The sequence below is a fragment of the Phocoena phocoena genome, chromosome 14, assembly GCF_963924675.1.
Source record: "Phocoena phocoena chromosome 14, mPhoPho1.1, whole genome shotgun sequence".
Lineage (NCBI taxonomy): Eukaryota > Metazoa > Chordata > Mammalia > Artiodactyla > Phocoenidae > Phocoena > Phocoena phocoena.
In genome coordinates, this window is record NC_089232.1 from 7,307,712 (window position 1) to 7,332,763 (window position 25,052).

Below are 25,052 nucleotides of genomic sequence, written 5' to 3' on the forward strand. Positions count from 1 at the left end.
AATATTTGTAAATTATAACAATACACTTCTAAATAATGCATGATCAAAGAAGAAATAGTAAAAGTGAGATTAGAAAATCTGAGTTGAATGAAAACCAAAAAAAGTCAAAATTTGTGGGATGCAGCTAAAGCAGTACCTTAGAGGAGAAATCTGTAATTGTAAATGCCTATATGATGTGGAGAAGAAAAGAATGGTCTCAAATCAATTATCTAAGTTGTCACCTTAAGAAATTAGCAAAAGAAGAGGAAACTAAACCCAAAGTAAAAAGAAAATAATAAAGAACAGAATAAAAAATCAACTAAAAAGAGAACAAACAAAAATAAAGAAAAATCAATGAAACCAAAAGTTGGTTTGAGATGCTCACAAACATGGAAAACCTTTAGCCAGACAGACCAATAAAAAAAAATTAAAAAAAAAAAGAGGAGACAAAGATCACCAAAATTAGAATCAAGAGGAGGCACCACTACTGACCTTACAGAAACTTAAAGGACTGTAAAAGGATGCTATGAACAACTTTATGCTCACAACTTAGATGAAAAACAATAATTAGAAACTCAAAAATTACTGATAATGACTCAAGATGAAAAAGAAAATGACAATACAATAAACTGAATTAGTAATTTTAAAATCCTCCCCCCAAAAATGCTTTATTGATGAATCCCAACAAACATTCAAAACAGGAAATAATATAATCCTTCACAAACTCTTGCAGAAAGTAGAGAAGGATGGAACACTTCCCAACTAATCCTACGAGGTTAATATTAATCTGAAATCAAAGCCAGAGAAACACATCTTAAGATAAGAAAGTTACTGATCCATATCCTCATAGGTATAGATCACAAATTCCTCAACAAAATATTACAAATGACATTCAGTACCATATAAAGAGGATTATATACCATGATCAAGTGGATTTATTCCAGGAATGCAAGGTTGGTTGAATACCAATTAACATAATACATCATATATCAATACAAAAAGGGAAAAACCCATCTCAATAAATATACAAAAAGCATCTATCATCCACTCACCAACAGAAACTCACCACAAACTAGGAAAAGAAGGGAATTTCATCAAACTGACAAAGGACATCTGTGAAAAACCCACTGCTAATACCATAGTTAATGGTGAAAATCTGAACATTTTCCCCCCAAATACTGGGAACAAGGCAAGCATGTCTGTTCTTACCACTTCTATTCAACAATGTATTGGTCTAGCCAGGGAAATAGGGCAAAAAAAGAGAAATAAGCAGCAGTAAGACTGGAAAGGAAGAATTAAATTGTCTTTGATAGATGACATGACACTGATTACATAAAGTTCTAAGCAATCCATGAAAAATTACTGGAATAAAAAAATTTCAGTATAGTTGCAGGATACAACACGATCAATCTATAAAATCAAGTGCACCTTTATACTGACAATGGAAGATTAAATGAAGTGACTCCATTCACAAGAGCATCAAAAACAATAAATATACTTGGCAATAAATTTAACAAAAGAATCATAAATCCTATACTCTGAAAACTACAAAACACTGCTGGATGAAATTTTAAGAGATATAAATAAATGGAGAGACAGCCTATTTCCATGGATTGGAAGATTTAACATTAATAAGATGGTAATTCTCCACAAAATTAATCTACAGATTCAATGCAATCTCTATCAAAGTCTGAGTAGACTTTTTGCAGAAACTGCTGACCCTAAAATCTGTATGGAAAAGCACGTAACCTAGGATAGTCAAAACTATCTGGAAAAGCAAGAATAATGTTGGAAGACTTACATTTCCCAATTTCAAAACTTACCATAAAACTATAGTAATAGAAAACAGTATGGTACTGACGTAAGAACAGATATACAAATGAATGAAACAGAACTCAAAAGTCGAAAAATAAACTCTCACATTTCTGATCACTTGATTTGTCAAAAATGACAAATTTGACAAAAATGACACAATGGGGGAAGAGTAGTCTTTTAAACAAATGATGCTGGTTAAATTCATTAAAAAATGATGTTAGTCCCTTACTTCACACCATACAAAAAAATTATCTTAACATAGAGTTAAAAATACAAGAACAAAAAGTATAAATTTTTAAGAAGAAAACACAGGGCAAAATATTCATGATCTTGGGTTAGGCAAAGATTTCTTCAATACAACAACAGAGGCATGCTCTAGTAAAAGAAAAATTTAATAAACTGGATGTTAACAAAATTAAAAATGTGTACACTTCAAAAGAAACTTAAAAAATGAAAGGAACTCTTACAACTCAATAATAAAGACAAATTCCAAAATTTTAAAATGGACAAAAATTTGAATAGATGTTTCAACAATGAAGATTATAGGAATGGCCAATAAACATACAAAGAAATGCTCAACATCATGGAAATGCAAATTAAAACTGCAATAAGATATACTACTTCACATCCTTTAGAACGGTTATAATGGAAAAGCAGACAGTAACAAGTATTAGTAAGGATGCAGAGAAACTAGAACCCTCAACTGATAAAAATTTTCAGTTGCAGAGCCACTCTGAAAAATAGTTTAGTAGTTTCTGAAAAAGTTAAACACAAATTTACCATACGATTCAGCAATTTCACTCCTAGGAATATATCCAAAAGAAATAAAAACATGTTTCCATGCAAAGATTCATATGAGAATGTTTATAACAGTACTATTCATAATAGCCAAAAAAGTGGAAACTCAAATGTCCTTCAACTGGTGAATGGACAGTAATAAAATGTGGTATATTTGTGCAACAAAACACTATTTGTCAGTAAAAAGGAACAAAGTACTAATAGAGCAACAACACAGATGAATAGACTTAAGTGAAATAAGCCAGACACAAAAGACTACATATTATATGATTGCATTTATAATGAAGTTTCCAGAGAAGACAGCTCTCTAGAGACAGAAAAACAGATTAGTAGTTGCATGGGGCTAGGAATGGGGAATGACTGCAAACTGGCACAAGGAATTTGTCTGGGGTGATGAAAATATTCTAAAGTTGAGTTGTGGTGATGGTTGCACAACTCTGTAAATTTACAAAATGTCACTGAATTGTACACTTAAAATGGGTCAATTCTATGGTACGTAAATCATATCCCAAGCAAGCTGTTTAAAAACTGTTGAGCTAAGGAAGCCCATAGCATATTGTTATGTGGAAAAAAATATGCATCCACAAAATTTATTATCTAATTATTAATGAATTTTTTTTTAACATGAGGCTGATAAACAGATTCATTAACAAGGGTTGTTCTTGTTATCTCACTGGGGAGTGAGATAATGGGGGAACTTTTACTTTCTGATTACACCCATTCTGTTTGCTTTTAAATCATCAAACACAGTACACAAACTGTCTCTCTTACACATAGGTATACAAGGGAGTTGGCCTGAGTAGGTACCGTGGGGAAGAAGCAGAGACACGTGCAGGAGAAGGGAGGGGATCTTCTGGGTGGAGGCCAGAGATACTGCTCAACATCCTAAAATGAAGAGGACAGTCCCCCGCAGCAGAGAATTATTCAGCCCAAAAATGTCAACGGTGCCGGGGTTGAGAAACCCCAGTTTACAGTAACAGACTCTGTTAGTCCTTTAGAGATTCAGAAAATCTATTCCTATCTAGACTTTACAGAAGGAAAGGCAAATACTGATATATAGGTATTAAAACAAAAATTAAAAACTAGAATTACATATGAAAAGATTAAGAAAAGGAAAGCTAAGAACAGTTTTTAGCTTTAAAATAGTTTAGCATCCTCAAAGCAAACTAAAGTAGTTTTTAGTGTATTATTTATGCTAAGCTGACATAACTAAAGAAAACTTTCTCTTGAAGCCTAGTAGAAGTAGTAGTAGAAGTCTACCTCATTAAGTAGGCCAAACGGTAAGCCGGCTAGGTATGTGACCTTGACTAAATGTTGATATAAGCCTCATTAACCCACCAGATTTAAACAACTAAAGGGATCAGATGCCTCAGAATGACTAACCTAAATACATAAGGCAAAAACTCAACTAGAGGGCATAAGCTCAGAATACCTCTGTATACCGATAAACTGTCAAAGAGCACATTAAAATTTGGAGGAAAAAAAAAAATGATGAAGCAGTCACCATTCTGTCTTAGGTTAAGAGTGAGGTCCTTGGCTTAGACCACTGTTAAAGACCTATTATGTCTCCACAAAAACCGGACAAAGATACCACTCCGAGACTGTATTTTTAAAAGGGCTCCTCAATAAAAGCCTTTAGTTGTATAGTTCTAATGTTCACAGAGGAGTGGGGAGGAAAGGAGGAAAGAGAAGAGGAAAAATAAATACCTCGATCCTCCGTTTTGCTTTGTCGTAAGCCCGTTCTTCTTTAGTTCGATCATCATCAGAGTCATACTCAGATTCCGAGCTCACTTCTTTACTTGGCTTTTTAACTAATGTTTTCCCCACATCCTTCTCATCTGACACCTTTTCATCTTCTTCATCGCCTTCACTGCCTTCACTGTCTCCTTCTTCTTCCTCTTCTTCTTCACTCTCTTCGTCATCCTCCTCCTCCTCCTCCTCCTCCTCTTCCTCTTCAGGGTTTTCTTTTACTTCTATATGCACCGTGTTTCCTACTTTCAGGAAGAGATTTTGAAATAAATGAAAGTTAACAATGAGATTTCTATCAAGATAGAGACCTTAAAGGGAAAATAATACTGAACATGTACTAAATAAGGGAGTAACATTTTTTTTTGGGGGGGGGCGGGAGGTATGCTGGCCTCTCACTGCTGTGGCCTCTCCCGTTGCGGAGCACAGGCTCCGGACGCGCAGGCTCAGCAGCCATGGCTCACAGGCCCAGCCACTCCGTGGCACGTGGAATCTTCCCGGACCGGGGCACGAACCCATGTCCCCTGCATCGGCAGGCAGACTCTCAACCACCGCGCCACCAGGGAAGCCCAGGGAGTAACATTTTAATACAGCATTAATTCCAAATTAATGTTTTCATACATCATAAATGCAGTGTTTGTCTACATTGCTACAATGAAGACTGCCATTTAACAGTAAAAACTTAATGCATTAACCATACTTCAGCTAACAAACAAGAAAAACATTACTAAGCTAGGATACAAGAGAGGACAGAAACCCAGGGAGGTGGACACGATGCCTAGTACTTTGTTACCCCTGGGGTCACTTGCGGATCCTGGAGGAGGCAGCTGAAAAGCTATGCAGCTCTTAGTGGCCCCTCAAAGCTTAGGGGTCCAGGCATTGGGAGTTCAGGCCTACCAAGGATTTCCATGGGGCGAGGGCGATGGACACTGGGCAATACCCTTATTGTGGGGTGAAATCCTGAAAAACTGTACTGTAGCAGTAAGGATAAACGAGAAGTAAACAGGGCCTCCCCATTATTGGCATATCACCTCCAGATCCTCTAAATTCCACATGTGGAATAAGACAACTCTATATTGCTAGTTCACTCAGACTCCTGGTAGATGTACATATAAATTCTCTCTGGAGGAAGAAAACACCAACCTTGACATCAAATTATTTCTACAGTTGCAAACAATTGAGGAGAAAATTAATGAACCGGAACACAGATCAGAAGAAATCTACAATGAACCATGGAGACTCAATAGGTAAAAAATACAGAAAAGAGGAAAAGATACAGTGATAGAGTAAGAAGGTCTATCATAGGCTTAACTAATATCCCTGAGAAGAAACAGTGGCTCATAACACTGCAAAACTGATAAAAACATATAGGCAGAATAAATAAAAACAAAACAAACCTAGCCACATCATAATAAAACTGATGAAAACGAAAGAAACATGAAAAATTTAGGCTGGTAACCTGACTTTTAAACAGAAACAATAAAAGCCAAGACAAGGGACTAATATCTTCAAAGTATTAATAAAATTACGACTAAGAATTCCTCATTTAGTTTGTCACCTTCAAGAATGAAGATGAGATAAAGATATTTTCAGAAAAGCAAAAATGGAATGTCTCAGTAACTGATGCATACTGAAGGAAATTCTAAAAGGTATTCTTCAGGCTGGAAGAAATGATCCCAAATAAAGGTCAGAGGTGCAGGAAAAAAATGAAGCACAACAAAAGCTAAGAATGTGGGTAAACTTAAATATATACTGACTGCTTTTTTAAAAAAGCGATTATGGGGTTTAAAACAGAGAATTAAAATTAATGAGAACAATGGTATATAAATTGAGAATTGGTTAAATGTTGTTTATGTATTCTTTGGTCATTACATTGCCTGGAAAGAATATAATAGTAGACAGTGATAGTTCAAAGATCCATGTCAGGCCCAGTCGGAGGGCTGAGGAGCACTGGTCTGGGTTGGGCAGAGCGAGGGAAGGCAGGGTGCAGCCGTTGTGCGGCGTAGTCCCCCAACCTGCTGCCAGCTCTGTAGCCTGTCAGGCCCCAGCACTGTCTGCTGATCTCGGGCTGGAGCCATGGGGGTGCTTGGGGGAGGTTTAACACTAAGGGTATTCCCTATTGTGGCTTTTAAAGGTCTTCCATTTTCTCAGATTGCTTTCTTTTCATCCCTCCGTGCTGTTCCCGCACCCCTGGCAAGGACCTACCTTTCAAGGTCCCCCTCAAGTGTGCCCCTCTAGAAGTCTTCTACAGCCCCTTCCTCACCCCTCATCCAACACACTTAGGTGTCTCCTTTGGGCCCCACAGAAATGTCTGCACACCACTGTTAGGGCTTCGCTCCTTCAACAACGAAACGTGTTTATTGGCGCCTGCTATTTGCCAGGCACAGTTTTTTAATTTCTGCATTAGTTTCTGTCTCTCATCAGATTTGAGGGCAGGAGCCATCTCGTTATGGAATCCGTAGAGGGAGAGGGGACGAGGCAGGCTTTGGAATCAGGCCCAGGCGGCTCCAGATGCAGGTCCACCACTTAAGGACAGCTGCCCGCCCTCTGACAACTTTCCTAACCCCCTCAGCCCCTCTCAGCTTTTGTGAGGATTTAAAAGGCATCTATCAGGAAAGGGGGAGGAATTACACAGAGCAGTTGCCCACCCATCCATTTATTCTTGCACAGATCCTTGTTTGGGGTGTCTAATGTGCAAAGCACTGCCACAGGCATTGCAGGGAACAGAGAAATCAGTCCTCATCTTCTAGTGGGGCTGATGTGAGAGGAGGAGATAAGGACTAGGAGGAGGAATACTGGATGAGAGGATGGAGAGAAAGGGAAAAAAAAAAAGATCCACGTGAAAACTCTCCAGAGTAACCACTAAAAGTAAGCAGAAAAGTACAAAACTTCCAAGCTCATGAAAGGAGAAAAAATTCAAATAATTTCTAACCAAAAGATGGTTAGAAAGGAGAGAAAAAGAAACAGAACAAGAAGAACTTAATAAGATGATAAATATAAAATCAATATACTTTATTAACTCTATCAAATGTTAGATGTAATGGGCTAAGTACTCTAGGTAAAATATAAAAATTGACAAACTGGATTTAAAACCTCAACTATATGCTGTTTAAGGATATAGAAAGTGTAATAAAGACAGAAGAAGATCATGTAAATTAAAGCTGGTATAGCTATTAATATCAGATAAAGTAGACTTTAAGGCATCACTAGACATAAAATGACAAAACAGTTATTTCATCAGAAAGATATAAGATTACATTCATCTAATAATATAGCACCAAAATATATAAAGCAAAAATTAATATAACTCATGGAGAAACAGACAACCTACAAGCACGATGGGAGATTTGAACACACAACTCTCAGTGAGAGAGAGAAAAAGCACACCAGAAAAAAAACTCAGAACAGAACATAAGAGGTGAACAAAATGATCAGCAAACTTAACTAAATATAGGTAACAAGTCACCCAACTAATGCAGAATATAAACTCTTTCCAATCACATATGAAACATTCATAATAATTTACAGCCCAACAAATGGTTGGTTAAGTCGACGTATTTCAAAGGACAGAACCATGTATTTTTCTGATCACAATGAAGTAACAAAGATACGTAAAGTCCTCACTTTCATAAATTAAGAAATATACTTCTGGGCTTCCCTGGTGGCGCAGTGGTTCAGAGTCCGCCTGCCGATGCAGGGGACACGGGTTCGTTCCCCGGTCTGGGAAGATCCCACATGCCACGGAGCGGCTAGGCCCATGAGCCATGGCCGCTGAGCCTGTGCGTCCGGAGCCTGTGCTCCGCAACGGGAGAGGCCACAACAGTGAGAGGCCCGCGTACGGCAAAAAAAAAAAATATATATATATATACTTCTAAATAAATCCCAGGTAAAAGTTAATATATCAAAATAGAAAATTTAAAATTCAACGTATCAGACCTTACAGAATTTGGCTAAAGCCAGGCTTAAAGAAAAATTTGTAGTTTTAAAAAACGACTGAAAAAACAGAGCCAAATATTCATTTCAAAAAGTTAGCAAAACGCCAGCAAATTAAACCCTAAAAAAGACAGGAAGAAATGACAAAAACACTTTTTATTCATAGTGATTAGGAACTAAACAATTCATTTGTATTATCTTTGTATTATATTTTAAGTTCAACAGGTTTTTTTGGTAGGCTAGCTTTAATAACTTATCCCCATTTGTAACATTATCACTCTGAGAAAAAATGTATTCTAAAGCCTAGGCAACTATCTTACAAATGACTTTCTGAAAAACCATTTATTAATAAAATCAGGATCCATATGAGGACTTAGGAACCATGGCAATGGAGAGAGCAAGACTGGTCTCTATCCCCAGGAATGTTCATACAGCTCTCATCATCGGGAGACTATTTCTTTAATATACACACCTCCAATAACCACCGGACTTATCAATGTGTGCTTACAAGCTACTCACCTGTTTCTCTCTCCTCATCACTAGCCATAGCTTCCCAGTCATCCAATCCAGCATCCTCAGTTTCTTCTTCCTCTTCTGTAAATAAGATTTTCATTAAAGACACAGAATATATTTAGACAGATAAGATTGCTTTTAGGAAAAGAAAATTATGTAGAAAACTATCCTGACATAAAGAAATAAATGTTTTAGTTATGCAAAAAGTATGTACACAATTTCATTACCTTTGGAACTAGTTTTCAATATACCTACCATGTTAAATCCTCTACTATTACTAAATGCTTCACAATTTCCTCGTGTTTTGAATACACTATATTACACTTAACGCAGATTTCATATTTGAGGTAATTAAAATATTAGCAACTCATTGAAATGTTCCTTTAGATCTTGAAAAGGGTAAATGATGGCATTCAGTTCTTGAGGATAAAAGAAATTTCACATATATCTTCTTTTTGATCTTCAACCTATACTTTATACAGAAGAATGTACTGTTTATTTTGCTTTAACCTCTACAAATACATATAAATACAACTTAAATTACATAGTTGGAGGTACAAATCTACACTTCTATTCCAGTTGAAAATAAGAACCGTACATTGTGCTTACAACCCAAAAAATAGCCAGAAAGGTATAATTTTGAATTTATAGACTTTAAACTCTCATTAACAAAAATGACTCTTTTTACTGAAATCTAATCAAGCAAAATTATTCTCAAATGAAAGGAAGATGAGATTGGGACACTGTAGTATTTGTTTCCCTGTCATAATTACTATTTGTCAACAAGTTTGGACACGCCTTCTTGAGGAGGAAATGAGTCAGAAACACATACCCCTAACTCCTCCTAAATTAGCAATTCTTTCTAGTGCTACAAATATCACCTAAAATAGGGAACTGCTGTTAAGTCTATCAATGTGAATTTCTCTAATCTCATCCTGTTAAGCTGAGGTGTGCCCAGGAAAATGATCCTTTTTATATTGAGAATAGGAGGGGAAGAAAAATAGGATCAGTAATACCTTTCACCAGTGTGGGTCAGTCTTAACATTCTCTAAAGCTGCTCCCATTCCTGTCTTTAAACACTGGAGATTCTCTTGATTTTACGAAACATACATTTAGCCAGCCTCTGGCTCTCCTAGCAACAGCTATCTCATGAATTAGAACAATGTTTATCTTAAAGAAAAAAAAAAATCCAGAGATTTTCTCCAATCTCAAAACACACACACAAAATGAGTAAGTTGAATCCTCTTACTAATTTAGTAAACAGAAGCTGACCTCTATAAAGATTTTAAAACACCAATTTTTATGACTCTTAATAAAAGTTCTAATTAAAAATGCTTCCAATTTGCTTCCGAAGGATTAAATAAAGAACTTTAGTTTTTCTTGGTACCGCTTAAGAATTCTGACCCATAAATAAAAACATCAGAGAAAATCCAAATACCTCTCTCTATCCTCTCTACAAAACATTTTACCAACACTACTGTAAAGAACAAAAGTGATTCAAGTCTCACCTCTACACTTTTTTCAGTGGAAATGAAATGATTTAGAGAAAAGAAAGAACTATGAAGAAGGCCATCCTGCCAGACATTTGGTTTCCCCAAACTAACGATAACCAAGACAACTTATGACACATCAGTGATATTTAACAGGAATTAATTAGTCAACACTACTGACCTGGTTCAACAGGAGGTGGTGTCTCTTCTTTTTCAGGTACTCCTTGTTCCACAACTTCTACAGCAGCACTTAACTCCACTGGTTCACATACTGAAAAAAGGAACAGAAACCACGTTAACAATACTTTTCAGTGCATAATTTCTGTTAGGATACTCTATTAAGTACTGAATAAAAACCAGTAGTACAACCTAAATTCTTTAGCAAGCTTAGAAAACATTTAAATATCAGCTATGCATTGTTGTTTTTTTAAAGAGGAAACTAGTTTTTCTTTCTGCTCAAGAATAGAATGTAAAATTACAGAAGGTTGAGAAGGAAACAGAAAACATAAGAATGATAGTTGTGCTTTTCAGAGTTAAGAACAGTTATTCATAGCATAGGATCCACATTCTTCAAACAAAAGTACTTTTCCATTAACCTGTCATTTGAATCCGTTGAGAATGATAATAACAAGAAACAAGGTACAGGAAGTAAGTTTCAGTATGCAATTCTGATTTGCTGATTTCTTTTTAAGACTTCTGTCTTGAAGCTTATGGGGGAAAAGGCAAACAAAACTGTTTCTAAATCACAGGCTATTTTGTATGCAAACCTTTATTTTCCAGCTGCTGTGGTGTTTTTTTCTTCTTTTTATCTTCATAAATTGGCCTTTTCTTTGGCAAAGAGTCTTTTGATGGCACTTCAACACCTGAGGGATAAAAATGGAAAATTTCAGGGTTTATACTACTTGCTTGTCACCTAAGAAATACTACTTAAGAAGATAACATTTTATTCACCTCAGAGATACATACCCTAAAATATAAAGGAACGTTCATGGAAAACCCTCTTTTTTAATGTAAGGTATTTTAAATTTTATATACGTTTAAATTCCATCTTTTTGGTGTCCAGTTCTGTGACTTTTGACAAATGCATGTAGTTATGCAACCACCATCATAATGAAGATGCAGAACAGTTCCATCACCCTGTGCTGCTCTGGGAAGTTAAACCCTATTCACATCTTTATGCCCCTGGCAGCTACTGATCTGTTCTCCAACCCAAAACATGTGCTCTTTCCAGAAAGTCACAGAAATAACACTTTACAGTCTGGCTATCACCATAATGGATTTGAGTCATCCTCGTTACTATATGTACCAGTACTTCATTTCTTTTTATTGCCGAACAGCATTCCATTGTATGGATGTACCACAGTTCCCTTATTCGACAGACAGCTGAAGGACATTTGAGTTCTAGTTTTTGAAATTATGAATAAAGCTGTTAGGAACATTTGCATGCAGATTTTTCTGTGAACATTTCTCTGGGGTAAATACTGTGGAGTGGGAATGATGGGACATTAAGATAAATATGTACAGTTGACTCTTGAACAACATGGGGGTCAGGGCTGCCAACTCTCCGCGCAGCTGCAAATCTGCATATACCTTACAGTCAGCCCTCCGTATCCATGATTCCTCCATATTCATGGTTCTGCATCCTCAGATTCAACCAATCACAAATTGTGTAGTTACTGTAGTATTTATTATTGGGAAAAAAATCCACCTATTAAGAAAACCCACACAGTTCAAACCCGTGTTGTTCAAGGGTCAACTGTATTTAAATTTGTAAGAAACTGCCAACTGTTTTCTAAAGTGGCTTTACAATTCTGCATTCCCACCAGTAATACGTGAGAGTTCCAACTGCTCTTACCAGCATTTGGTAAAGACAGATGTTGGGTTCTTTTAAATTTACATATTCTAATAAATGTGTAGTGATATCTCACAGTGGTCTTAATTTGAATTTCCCTAATGATGTCGAGCAGTCTTTCCATGTGCTTATACTAAATAGTTTCTTGGTGAAGTGTCTCTTCAAACTTTTGCCCATTTTTAAATAGGATTGTTTTTCTCATTGTTGAGTTTCAAGTTATCTTTATATATATTTTTATGCACACACACATACACATAGTTATCACGTATGACTTTCAGGTATTTTCTTTGAATTCTCTCAATGGTGTCTTTTGCACAGCAAAAGTTCTTAACTGGACTTCAATTTTATAATTTTTTCCTTTTATGGATTATGCTTTTGAAGTTGTAACTAAGCACTCCCTGCCTAACACAAACTCACAAAGATCTTCCCCTATGTTTTCCTCTAAAATTTTTGTGTGTGTGGTACGCGGGCCTCTCACTGTTGTGGCCTCTCCCATTGCAGAGCACAGGCTCCGGACGCGCAGGCTCAGCGGCCACGGCTCACGGGCCCAACCGCTCCGTGGCATGTGGGATCCTCCCGAACCAGGGCACGAACCCGTGTCCCCTGCATCGGCAGGCGGACTCTCAACCACTGAGCCACCAGGGAAGCCCTAAAAGTTTTTAAGTTGTATATTTTATATGTAGATCTACAATCCATTTTGAGTTAAATTTTATATAACGATTGAGATTTAGGACTAAGTTTTTTTGTTTTGAGGTTTTTTTTTTACACAATGTCTAACTGTTCCACTATCACTTGTTGTAAACATCATATTTTATCTACTGAATTGTCTTTTCCTATGACAGAAAAAAAAAACCATGACCATACGTAGACTCTATCTGTTCTACTGATCTATTTGTCTATCCTTTTGCCAGTATCACACTGTAGTGATTACTGTTTTTACAGTTAGTCTTGAAATCAGATAGTGAGTCCTCCAAGGTTTGTTCTTTTTCAAAAATACTTTGGCCACTCTAACTCCTTTATCTTTTCATACACATTTTAGGAATAGCTTATAGATATCCACAAAATATTCTGCTGCAATTTTGATTGAGATTGCACTGAATCTACAAATCAGTTTAGGAGAACTGATACCTTAACAACATCAAATCTTCCAATCCATGAATGCAACATCTCTCCATTTACACAGGTCTTTGATTATTGTCGTCAGTGTTTTATAGTTTTCAGCATATAGATTCCACAAATACTAAGTGTTTCAATGACTTTTATGGGGGGGGTACTGTAAATGGTACCATTAATTTTTTATTTTTACTGTTAATTGCAAGCATATAGAAATACAGTTGATATTTGCATACTGGTCTTATCTATAATCTTGTTAACCTCACTATTAGCTGTAGGATTTTGTGGGGGGTAGATTCCATGGGATTTTCTATGTAGACAACTGTCATCTGTGAATAGATAGACTTACTTCTTCCTTCCAGTCTGCATGCCTTTATTTCTCTTTTTGCCTAGTTGCCTGAGTTAGGACATTCCAGTGCAATGTGCAATGATTGTGATGAGAGTGGATATCTTTGCCTAAATCACAATATTAGTGTTTATTAGTATTCAGTCATTCACCAGTAACTGAAAATTGTATGTTTTTTGTAAATGTCTTATGTCAGGGAAGGAAGTTCCCTTCTATTCTCAGTTTGTGAATTTTTATTATACGTGAATGGTGAATTTTGTCAAATCATTCTTCTCCATCTATTGAGATGATCATGTAGATTTTCTTCTTTAGTCTATTAATATGGTGAACTATTTATTTATTTTTAAATACTGAACCAACCCTGCATCCCCAGGATAAAACCCACTTGGTCATGATAGATTAACCCTAAATATAAATATACGCACATAAGCATAAATATTTATATAGTTGACCCTTGAATAACACAGGTCTGAACTACACAAATACTTATACTCAAATTTTTTTCACTAAATATGTATTATATTATAGTACTAGAAGATCCACTGCTGGTTCAATATGTGGATGTGGAACTGTGGATACAGAGGGCCAATTAGAAAATTATACACAGGTTTGTGCCTGCATGGAGAGTTGCCCCTAACCCCTAGATTGTACAAGGGTCAATTGTACTGCTGGAATCAAACTGCTAATATTTTGTGGAAAAATTCTGCATCTTTGTTCATGAAGGATATTGGTCTGCAGTTTTCCTTTCTCATAATGTCTTTGTCTCACTATGATATAAGGGCGTGCTGTCCTCATAAAATGAGTTGGGTAGTTCTGGAAGATAATGTTCATAACTAGCAGTATTTCTTCCCTAAATATTTGTTAGAATTCCCAAGTGAAATCATAGAGGCCTGGAGTTTTCTTTGTTGGAAATTTTTTTTTAACTTAGATAAAATGTAAGTAGTTATAGGAGTATATTTTTTAAATAGGTATAGGACTACCCAGGTTATGTATTTCTTTGCATGTTGGTTGTTTGTGTCTTTCAGGGGAATGTGTACTCGCTGTATGCTTAGTAGTTACAGACTAAAGGCTATGGAACAGACTAAGAACACATTTTGAGCTCAATGAATAAGTTTTATATTATTCTAGGTAATGAATATGTAAATAATATTTACCTAACAAGGCAGCTTTTAAAGATATGGTGAGACATAGCATGTAGTATCTTTTCAATGAATGCACTTGTGGAGGGCCGTTAATGTCAGGTTAAGAAGTTTGGACACTTTTATTAACAGACAATAAGGAACCCATAAGAGGGCAAAAACTGAGCAACACTATGAAGAATAAGAAAAGAGACTAGGGCCAGAGATGCTACTTGAGAGACCATCTCTTCCAAGCCTGTCCTAAAGATTGATGCCAAGTTCACAATTTTAAATAATTTTCAGCTAATCTTGTAAATACAAGTCAAGCTACTCCATAAAACAGCATTTCTGAGATTGGCAAATTACTCCCTACGTGGTCCTATCCCAATTTCTCCATGAGTGCTTCTAGCCTGTCAGATAGCCACAAGTCAAATCTGATATTTGGGTGCTAGTTGTACTCAAATTTGTTCTTTACTTTTGTTTTTTAAAAAGCTATATCCCCAACTGAGAATAAGACTTTCTGAAATCTAAGGACTGTGTTTCTCTACATTTACTGCTCCCAGCTGACCATATAATGCATAACAAAGAGCTGGTCACACAGATCAATTAAATCTCAGTTCTAGGTCCTTGGACAAGCTGTTAAAGTTTTCTGAGTCTCCATTTTTTCATCTATATGATGGGAATGAAGATATTTATGAGGAAATAATGTCAAAGGTAACATCAGGTATATACTAAATACATAATACAAGGTAGCTCTTACTTTAATTATAGCGTAAGCACCAAAATTACTATAATATAAAAATCTGTGGAACGTAAGGACAGGACATTAAGAGAGGTCCCAAAATATTCTTCTCAAAGGAGCAAAGACACTATTTTAAATCATCTTACCTGTCAAAAACATAACTGATTAAATGCTCAGATTATGGTCTCTAAACTAAAAGGAACCAAGGTTCCCTGGGTAAACAGTTGATTTCAAGGTCTAGAGGAGAAAATGTGCAAGATGAGCCTGGGATATCTCGTGGTGTTAGAAAGCAAGGAAGAGGTCCAAGAATACAGTAGTCAAGTGAAAAAGTCACAGGGACCAACCTGAATGACTTCCTGCTAGCCAAAGATGGTATAATTTGAGTATCAAAAGCATAAATGGGGCTTCCCTGGTGGCGCAGTGGTTGGGAGTCCGCCTGCCAAAGCAGGGGACGTGGGTTCATTACCCGGTCTGGGAGGATCCCGCATGCCACGGAGCGGCTGGGCCCGTGAACTATGGCCGCTGGGCCTGCGTGTCCAGAGCCTGTGCTCTGCGGCAGGAGAGGCCGCGGCAGTGAGAGGCCCGCGTACCGCAAAAAAAAACAAACCAAAACAAAACAAAACCATAAATGACTTTAGGAGATGAAAACATATCAATTATATAAAACTCCATTAAGATAAAATGATATACATCCAAAGCAAAATTAAATTCTAAATTTAATACTAAACCTCCACTGGTCACCTTTGGAGGTTAAGGGGACATCAATTTATTATTTTGCAAATTAGTAAAGAAAGGGAAAGAATTAAGCATATTCCCTGGTTTTCCTGCATGAACTGTATTTCAGGGAAAGCTTTTCTTTAGAGAAAGATTCTAGCTAATAAATGCAGAAAGAATGACAGACTATCACAATTCTGCAATTCCTAACGAAGTACTGGATATAGGCAATGATCACCAATTGGAATTAAAATTATTAGATGAAAAGTCAATGAAGAACTCTTCTAATGGACAAGGCTGCCAATAGCTAAACTCACTGATCAATCTTGACATCACCAGAAGGCAAGCAGATCACGTGCCTCCTTACATGAGGCACTTTAGGTGGTAAAGCACCATTAAGAAGTAGCCAAACTGCTAGATCTAAAAAATTACAAGGTATAGAGAAATAAGTTAGCCAACACCAGGAGAATGCAAATAGACAAATCCAGGATAGGAGAAATTCTAGGAAAACATCCAGTATCTTCAACAAATAAATCCATGCCAAAAATAGGGGTGGTACTGATATCAATGAGAGACAGACATTATCAACCAAATACAACACATGAATTTAATCTGGATCCTGATTTGAACAAATCAATTATAAAAGACATTTTGGAGATAAGTGGAAAAAACTAGACATGGACAACATCTAGATATCAAGGAACTTTGTTTAATATAATAATACATACTACACTTATATTAAAAAGTAAAATGTCCTTATCTGTTAGATATTCACACTAAAGTAAAATGTGAGTAAAATCTTAATGGCATCTGGAATTCACTTTCAAATACTCCAGGGGAAAAAAGTGGGTGGAGGGGGGACAAAACAAGAATGGTAAATGGTGATAACTGTTGAAACTGAGTGATGTCTATACGGGGACTCATTTTACTATTTTGTATTTTCATTTACAGACATATTATCGTTTACACACAAATTTTTATCACAGTATAGATGTCATCTCCCTAAATAATGAAATTATCTCACCTATTCCTTACATTATTATTGGACTTTTTCACAGCATTTTCATAGAATTCTCCTTCTGATTCAATTCAATTCTCCTTTTGACCATTATAGAGATATAACTGCATGAGAGAAGTTTCTAGAGCATTCAGTTAATTAAGAACACCACCTACCCTGAGCTTGTAGAAGTTTAAGGGTAGCTTCGGCTCTGGCTCTGGCTTCTCTCTGGGATTTAGTTAAAAGTTTCCCTTCTTTTTTCAAGCGTTCTTTTCTTTCCTTTTCTTTTTGCTTTTTCCTTTCTCTTTTTTCTTGTTCCAATCTTTCCTATAAAAGAATATGCATCAGACAAAAATTGTATTAGCTTAATGAATTACAAAATTTAAACATAAACAACCCAAATTTCTAACAAAGCTCTTGAGATACATGCAAAGTATTATGTTAGGGGCTTCCAAATGAAAGTACTTTAAATGTTGTACATAATGAGTATTAATTAGTATCACATGAGAGTCGACTATGTGTTGGCAATGATGCACAAGCAACTCCTGTCTGTACCTGAGGAAATAAGGTAGGATTTTCTCTACCCCTTCATCTTATTATTTACATCTGAACAATAATGTAACTGAAATACCATGCAACTAAGAAATTTTTAGAATTAGAAAGCTAGAGATATTTTACAAGAAGCGGATTTAAGTAAAACAAGTCAAAGTCAGCAGCTTCACAATGACATACCTCTTCTTTACGCTTGGCTTCCAATTCTTCAAGGCGTTTTATCCGTTCTTCCTCTTCTCTCTTCTGTCTTTCCTCTTCTTCTTTAAGCTTAGCCAGAGCTTCCTGCATAGCCTTAACTGTGGCTTTGCTAGGTCCTTTTTTCTTCTCTTTATCTTTTTCTTCCTTTTCTCCTTTCTTTTTCTTCTTATCTTTTTTCTTTTTGTCTCCTTCATTGTCATCTACCAAAAAAGAAGAGAGGCAAAGAATATTTTTAAAAGTTGTTTCCTACGGCAATGGTAAGCAAACCCCAGAGTGCAGGAACCATAATGGGCCAGGGCTGATGCCAGCAGCAGGCTAAGGGCTTTGGATATCAAGGCCTCCTGAGCACCTGAGTAACCAGAAGAGCTCCAAACAACCCAGTTGGCCTCCTTAGAAGCCTACAACGCTGGTGCTACTCTGAGTTGTCCTGAGGGATTCAAGAAGATGGGAGGATCCAGTCATCAGGGAGAAGATATACAGTACCTAACATATCTTCTAAATCCATGGTGTCTGAATTCATAAATTCTGTAGCTAGTTTTGCTTCTGTAAGATGGGGATGATAAGAATGATGCCTACCTTAAGGGGATAGACATTAGAAGAATAAAATACAAAAATATAAATACATTCCAAGAACTCTATAGCATTATGCTAAAGAATTAAAGATTATGAAGCTACTTTCTTGATGGTTCTCCTCAAACATGTCCAGACAGTAAAAATTTGAGTGGTTAAAAAGCTATGTCAATTTTCCCATTAAAAGTTTTCTAGTCTAAAGAAAAATTATATAAGTCATCTGATCTTTGTTTCCATTCTGAATAAGGGGGAAATTTAACTAGAAAGCTTCTTTTTTGCTAATTGGTTCTGGTACAAAAACGTGCCTCAGTATTGCTTAAAAGATGTTAACTAATTTCAGCATGTTACTTTTCCATTTCATAGACCAAATTAGGTTTTTAAAAACAGGAAAGAATTCAGATATTATCTCACACGGAGGTATCAAAAGGAAGAGTAAAGTTTTCATTAGGCAACTTCCAGCCTTCAGCAGCAGCAAAAAATTGTTTTCCACGGTGAAATTCCGTAAAAATCCTAGTTTGTGCACAAATCATTTGAAAGATATTTATACTACATACATAAATGTTTAACAATGAAAATCAATTAAAAGAGTACTTAGACCTAATTTTAAGTTTCTTACAATTTAGTACCTTTATAAGCAAGGACAAACAACAAAATGACTTTGGGGCATAATAATCAAAACTTAGGCTGATTATGAATCCAAGACTTTTGCCCTTTCCTCGATATTATTACCAACCTTCTGCAGCTGTGGGAGCCTCTCCTTTCTCTTCAGAGGCAGGAGGTGCTCCAGAATCAAGAGTCACTTTGGATTTTACAGCTTCCTCTTCAGATTTCCTTTGAGATTCTTTTGGTTTACTCTGATCCTTTTTACCAGATTCTAGCTCTTCTTTTTCTTTCAGCTTCCGCAGTTTTGCCTTTTCTTCATCCCGTTTTTTTCTCTCACGCTCTTTCTTTTCTGCCTTCTTTTGAGCCATTGTCTTAATTTTGAAGGAGGAGTCGTCATCTTCATTCCCACTCTCTACATTAGGACCTGGCTTATTTTTCTGATTCTTTTTCTGTCCTTTCCTGGACTGCAAAACTTCATCTGATTCATCACCACTTTCACCAGAAGAATGTACTCTCATACAATCTTTAACTCTTTTACTGCTATCCTCATCCTCTTCTGACCCATCCTGCTTCTTGCTCGATTTCTGAGCTTTCCCTTTAGCTTTTTTGGAGAGTTTACTAAAATCATCATCGTCATCACTCCCAGAGTACATTTCCATTTTGGGTTTTGCAGTCTTTTTTGATTTTGAATCTTTATCTTCCAATTCTTCACTATCATTATCTTCAAAACTTTGTTTTTTGCCTTTCTGTCCTTTCTTTTTTTTATCTTGTTTTGAGGTGGATTCATCTTCATTATTTTCTGTTGGCTAAAAAATTTCCATTGTTAGAAATATTAACAGAGTTATACTTTATTTTTTTTATTAATTGAAACTCCTCAAAGTCATGTACTTCGTTAAGTACACATGGAAAAATTATCGAAATAATTTTAAAATAATGTTTTTACAAGAATATAAAACTCAAGCAAGTACCAGAAGCTAGCCTAGGCCTCAGGTACATCTCATAATCACCGTAAAATCACCGTAAATTTCAGAATCCAGGTGCTCTGAAGCAAACACTAATCACCAGTCCACATTTACTACCTTCTTCAAATGGCATAAAAAGCCTAAGGGGAAAATTGAAAGAAAAAATATCCATCCCTCTCTCATTACTCTGAGGCTTATCCAATTTCAAAGGATGGAAAGAAGTATCAATAATATAGAAAACTGCGGGTAGAGTTGGGAAATGTTATATTTCCAAACGTACCAATTTTATAAACAGACAACATATCACAAAATACCTTTAGATTCCCAAATAAAGCATCTTTATATTTGTGAAAGGTTTTAAAATGCATTATTGATTCCCTAAAAACTTGTTTTCCCCCTTTGGCATCAAATTTTATGGAAACTTTTAACTAACATATATATGTTGCTCAAAGGTTTCCAAAAGCAGTCCCTAAAACTGGAGCTACAAAGAAGCATAAACAGGTATCAACAATCTGTATTTCACCTTTGCTGTAGCAGTTTCTCTGTCAGCTTTGATGCCTTGAGCTTCCCAAGACAATTCTTCCAGTTCTTTCAGGATATCATCTTCACTAGAAATGGATTAAAATATATTTTGAGGTACTGAATTAGTTTAATAAGTAAATCTAGTACCAAAGCTAATAAAAATCAAATATATTTAAAATATACTTACTCAAAATCTTGCTTTTTTTTCTCCTTTTTCTTTTTCCCCTTTGCCTTTTGAGGTTCCTGTTCCTTAGCAGCACCAGCTCCTTCTATTTCTGCAGCCAAGGCATCGAGATCAATGTCATCCTTGGCACTTAAATGAAAACACAGAAGACCTAAATGTTACTCCAGAGCAAAATAATCTGTCACATTCACTTACAGAGAATTTTTTTTTTCACTTTAGCCTTTTTCATGCATTAGCAGCCCACTGAGAAAAATCACTTGGCAAGTTCTTTCATGACAACGCTTGAGTTATAACTACTCATAAGCCTCTCTGTATCTGCTTCAATAAAGTTTGAGTTACACTCAAACCCAGAAAGAGTTATAATGAACAGCTCCAGGAAGAAAATCTAGGTAATCAAGAAAAGGAAATTCATGCTTGTATTCAAGTAACCCTAAAAAAGAAAAAGAAGAAAGAAAGGAAAAGAAAAGGAAATTCACTTTTGTTGATACCAAAGTTTTTTTTGTTGAGTGTCTGAATGGAATTATTTATAAAATGAAGAGAAGTTAAAAGAGAAAAAGATTCTTATTATTTGATTATCAATAACACCTAAATCTTTGGAAACCTTTGCATTTTTACTTGGAATAGCAAAAATTTTAGAGCTCAAAGGGACTTTCATCTAGTCTATTATCTCATTTTACCAAAGGGAAAACAAGATCCACGAAGTTTGAATGCTTTCAGCAAAACATCACCACACATCCAAATCTAAATAAATTAGGAATGATTCAGTAAATAAAATAACCCAAAATCCAGAACCAAACCTGGTCACAATCTTTTACATTCCTGGTTTCATTTCTGGTTCCATCCCACAATGTCCTCCATCTACCAATATTACTTGGAGTAATAAACCAAACTAAGTTCCAGTTAAAACCTACAGAAAACAAAGGAGGTCAGTCTGAGATGTACAAGTAGAAAAGGTGTATGAATTCAAATAAATGATACAATCAGAAAACAAAGACCTCACGCAACAGGGCCTCCACTGGTGGATGCCTTGTTGTGAAGATGCTTCACTTCAATAAAGATAATTCCTAATATGATAAACATAAAGATTATGTAACAAGACACGGAGGACATAGAATTTATCCTCAAGGAGCTTCACAGAAGAGACACAGAGAGAGAGAGAGGGCAAACGAGTAAAAAACCAGGAATTGCAAAATGCTAAATGCCATGAATTAAAGGAATTTTATGCTTTTATAGGTGACCAGAATTGAAATGTGTTCCCTTTTGTCCTACATTTTAGACAGTGTATTTGAGAGGGATCACAGAACACTGAACCACTGTACTGGTGGTGACTTCCCAAAGCACCAAATCCAGAATGAGAAAGTCAGACACTTCCTAGCAGAGGAGAAACCTAGACCCAAGTTACTGAAGGAGAAAAAGGAGTTAACCAGGCAAAGAGAGCGCATATATCAGACACAATGAGCACAAAAACCTAAAGGTAATAACATGTATGGTGCCTCAGGAGGACTCATTAAAAGGTATCTGAATCAACTGAGAAGCTTTTTGTAGGTTACTGATTTCTTGAGCCCACTCAAGATCTAGGGAACCAGAAACTGGGGGTCGGAGCTAGGCAGCGTATTTTTAGCAATCTTTCCAGGTCAGATTTGAATGGTTTTTCTTTTTTTATAAATGAAGAAACTGAGGCACAGAGAACTTGTCCAGGATCACACAAGGCAGAGATGGGATTTGAACCCAGGAAGTTCTGATTCCGAAGTCAAAGATAGTAACCCTGCTGGCATAATCAAATTTGCATTTCAGAAAGCTACCTCTGGTATAAATGATAGGGCAGAATCCCAACTAGTCAAGCAGCAGAAAAAGTAGGAAGCTTTTCTAGCTAATTGGGATGACAAACACACATCTGACTTGCAGCAGTGGCAGGCAAGATGAAGATATATGAGTCAGATAAATACTAAGGAGATCAATCAGCAACACAAATGACCAACTGGTTGTATATAGAAAGGGGGAGGGAAGAATCAAGGATAATTCTCAGGTCTCATCAGGTAACAGAAACCTTAGTCTGGCCCAGCATCAACCATCCGGCCCAGCAGCATGAGATCAACCAGTACCATCTCCAAAGGCAGCTCTGCCAATATTCCACACTACAGCAGATTCCAAGACAGGGTGACAAGGGAAGGTAGTTAATGATAGATGCTTGGCACCTCACCTCCAAAAACTTGCCAGTCCTCATCTGACTCTATTCACCTCATAAAAATAGTTTGTGATTTGCTATACTGCCACAGTATTCATTAACAAACATCTCCAGAATAACAAAACATTGGACTACATCTGTATGCTGCTGAGTTTGAAAAGCTCTTCTGGCTAGTAATAGAAACTAACAGCTTCTGAGTGCTTACTCTTTATCAGGAATTGTGCTGACCAATTACTAGACATACTATATGTCATTTAATCCTCAAAACAACTCTATTAAATTAAGCTTAAAGATGATGATACTTTATAAAAGGCATCCAGCTAGAAAGTTACATACCAGGAACTCAAGCCCAAATCTGACACCAAGATTGTACTGACTTCCTAGAAAATGGGAAATACAGTAATCAAGTTTCTGAAAATTTTTTGACACAGCTACAAAATATATCAATGATATAACAACATGCTTAACAGTCTTACCTACCATGGTTTCTAAAGTGTTCTTTCAATGTGTACTGAACTTCCTACCCCTGATTCAAGAGAATGTCCTAAAATGTCAACCATATTACAAAAGTTCATGAAAGTGACACATAACATCAGCTATTTAACTTGAGACTTTTATACTCTACCTACATTTCAGCCCTACTTTCCTACCTACCCATTACATACTACAGCTTAAAGATTTCAATGAACCAAGAGTCAAATCTACAATCCAGTCATGCTGATAATGAAAGCTTTAAAACCTTTAAGGAATGTGTAAGAGTATTTTTATGTAGGTACATCTTTATGGAGATCATTTTTCCTTTATCAAAGCTACAGTATTCTTACTAATATTTGCCCTTCCAGCCCCAATCCTTTATTCTAAACTTACTGCAGACTTCCAGAAATAAAAGGCAATTTTCTATGGTATTCAACTCAGTGTTTTCACAGGCCACATTCCTCCATCATCAGGACAGAAAAAATGTTATAACTTAATGGCCTTTGAACAGTGAAGCTATTGGGACTTCCCTGGTGGCGCAGTTGTGAAAAATCTGCCTGCCAATGCAGGGGACATGGGTTTGATCCCTGCTCCGAAAAGATCCCACATGCCACGGAGCAACTAAGCCCGTGCGCCACAACTACTGAGCCTGTGCTCTAGAGCCCGCACATCACAACTACTGAAGCCCACACGCCTAGAGCCCGTGCTCTGCAGCAAGAGAAGCCACCGCAGAGAGAAGCCGATGCACCGCAACCAACAGTAGCCCCTGCTTGCCGCAACTAGAGAAAGCCCATGCACAGCAACAAAGACCCGATGCAGCCAAAAATAAAAATTAATTTTTTTAAATGAAGCTATTAAAAATATTGCATATGTAGTTTTTTTAAGAAACAGCCAAACTACTTTCTAAAGTGGCTTTACCATTTAATATTCACAACAACAATGAATGGAGATGTGTATTTTTTCCACATCCAGTATTTAGTATTTTTCCACATCCAGCCGGTATTTAGCATTATGGCTACTTTTCCTTTAAGCTGTTCTAATAGATGTGTGGTGATATCAAGGTCTTCCTTTGCATTTCCTTAAAGGCTAGTGAAGTTAAACGTTTCTTCGTGTACTTTGCCATACATATACATTCCGTGAAATGTGTCTTCATATCTTTTACCCTTTTCTAATTGGATTTTCTTTTAATGTTGAGTTTTGAGAACTCTTTATATGCCCTTTATGAGTCATCAGTCAGATATGTGGTTTACATATACTTTCTTCCAATTTGTAGCTTTTCATCCACTTAACAGGGTTTTTTAACCAGAGCAAAAATTTTGAATTTTCATGAGGTACCATTTATCAAGCTTTTTCTTTATGCTTTTGCTGTCATGAAAAAGAACTTTGCACCAACTCATAGGTCCTGAAGATTTTTAACTATGTTATATTCCAACAGTTGGGTATTTTAATGTTTTGTATTTTGATCTTTTGCCTATGGTTATCCAACTGCTCCAGCAACATTTCAACTATCCATCCTATATACATAAAATTGCTTTTGCACCTTTGTCAAAATCCACTTGGCTATACTTGTATGGGGCTATTTCTAAGTCCTCTATTCTGCTCTATTGATTTACGTCTTTCCCTCTGACACTAATAAACTGTCATGA

General features: G+C 36.3%; 1 protein-coding gene across 1 annotated transcript in view; it reads right to left on the minus strand.

Annotated features, from left to right (window-relative positions):
* EIF5B (eukaryotic translation initiation factor 5B) overlaps positions 1 to 25,052 on the minus strand; it is a 66,910-nt gene that overhangs the window by 23,318 nt on the left and 18,540 nt on the right. The window contains exons 2-10 of the mRNA XM_065890970.1: positions 20,751 to 20,876; positions 20,565 to 20,649; positions 19,210 to 19,885; positions 17,889 to 18,106; positions 17,333 to 17,483; positions 11,042 to 11,137; positions 10,456 to 10,545; positions 8,791 to 8,865; positions 4,300 to 4,586 (exon numbers count right to left, since the gene is read on the minus strand). Of these exons, the coding sequence (XP_065747042.1) occupies positions 4,300 to 4,586; positions 8,791 to 8,865; positions 10,456 to 10,545; positions 11,042 to 11,137; positions 17,333 to 17,483; positions 17,889 to 18,106; positions 19,210 to 19,885; positions 20,565 to 20,649; positions 20,751 to 20,876 (1,804 nt within the window). The remainder of the gene's footprint in view (positions 1 to 4,299; positions 4,587 to 8,790; positions 8,866 to 10,455; positions 10,546 to 11,041; positions 11,138 to 17,332; positions 17,484 to 17,888; positions 18,107 to 19,209; positions 19,886 to 20,564; positions 20,650 to 20,750; positions 20,877 to 25,052) is intronic.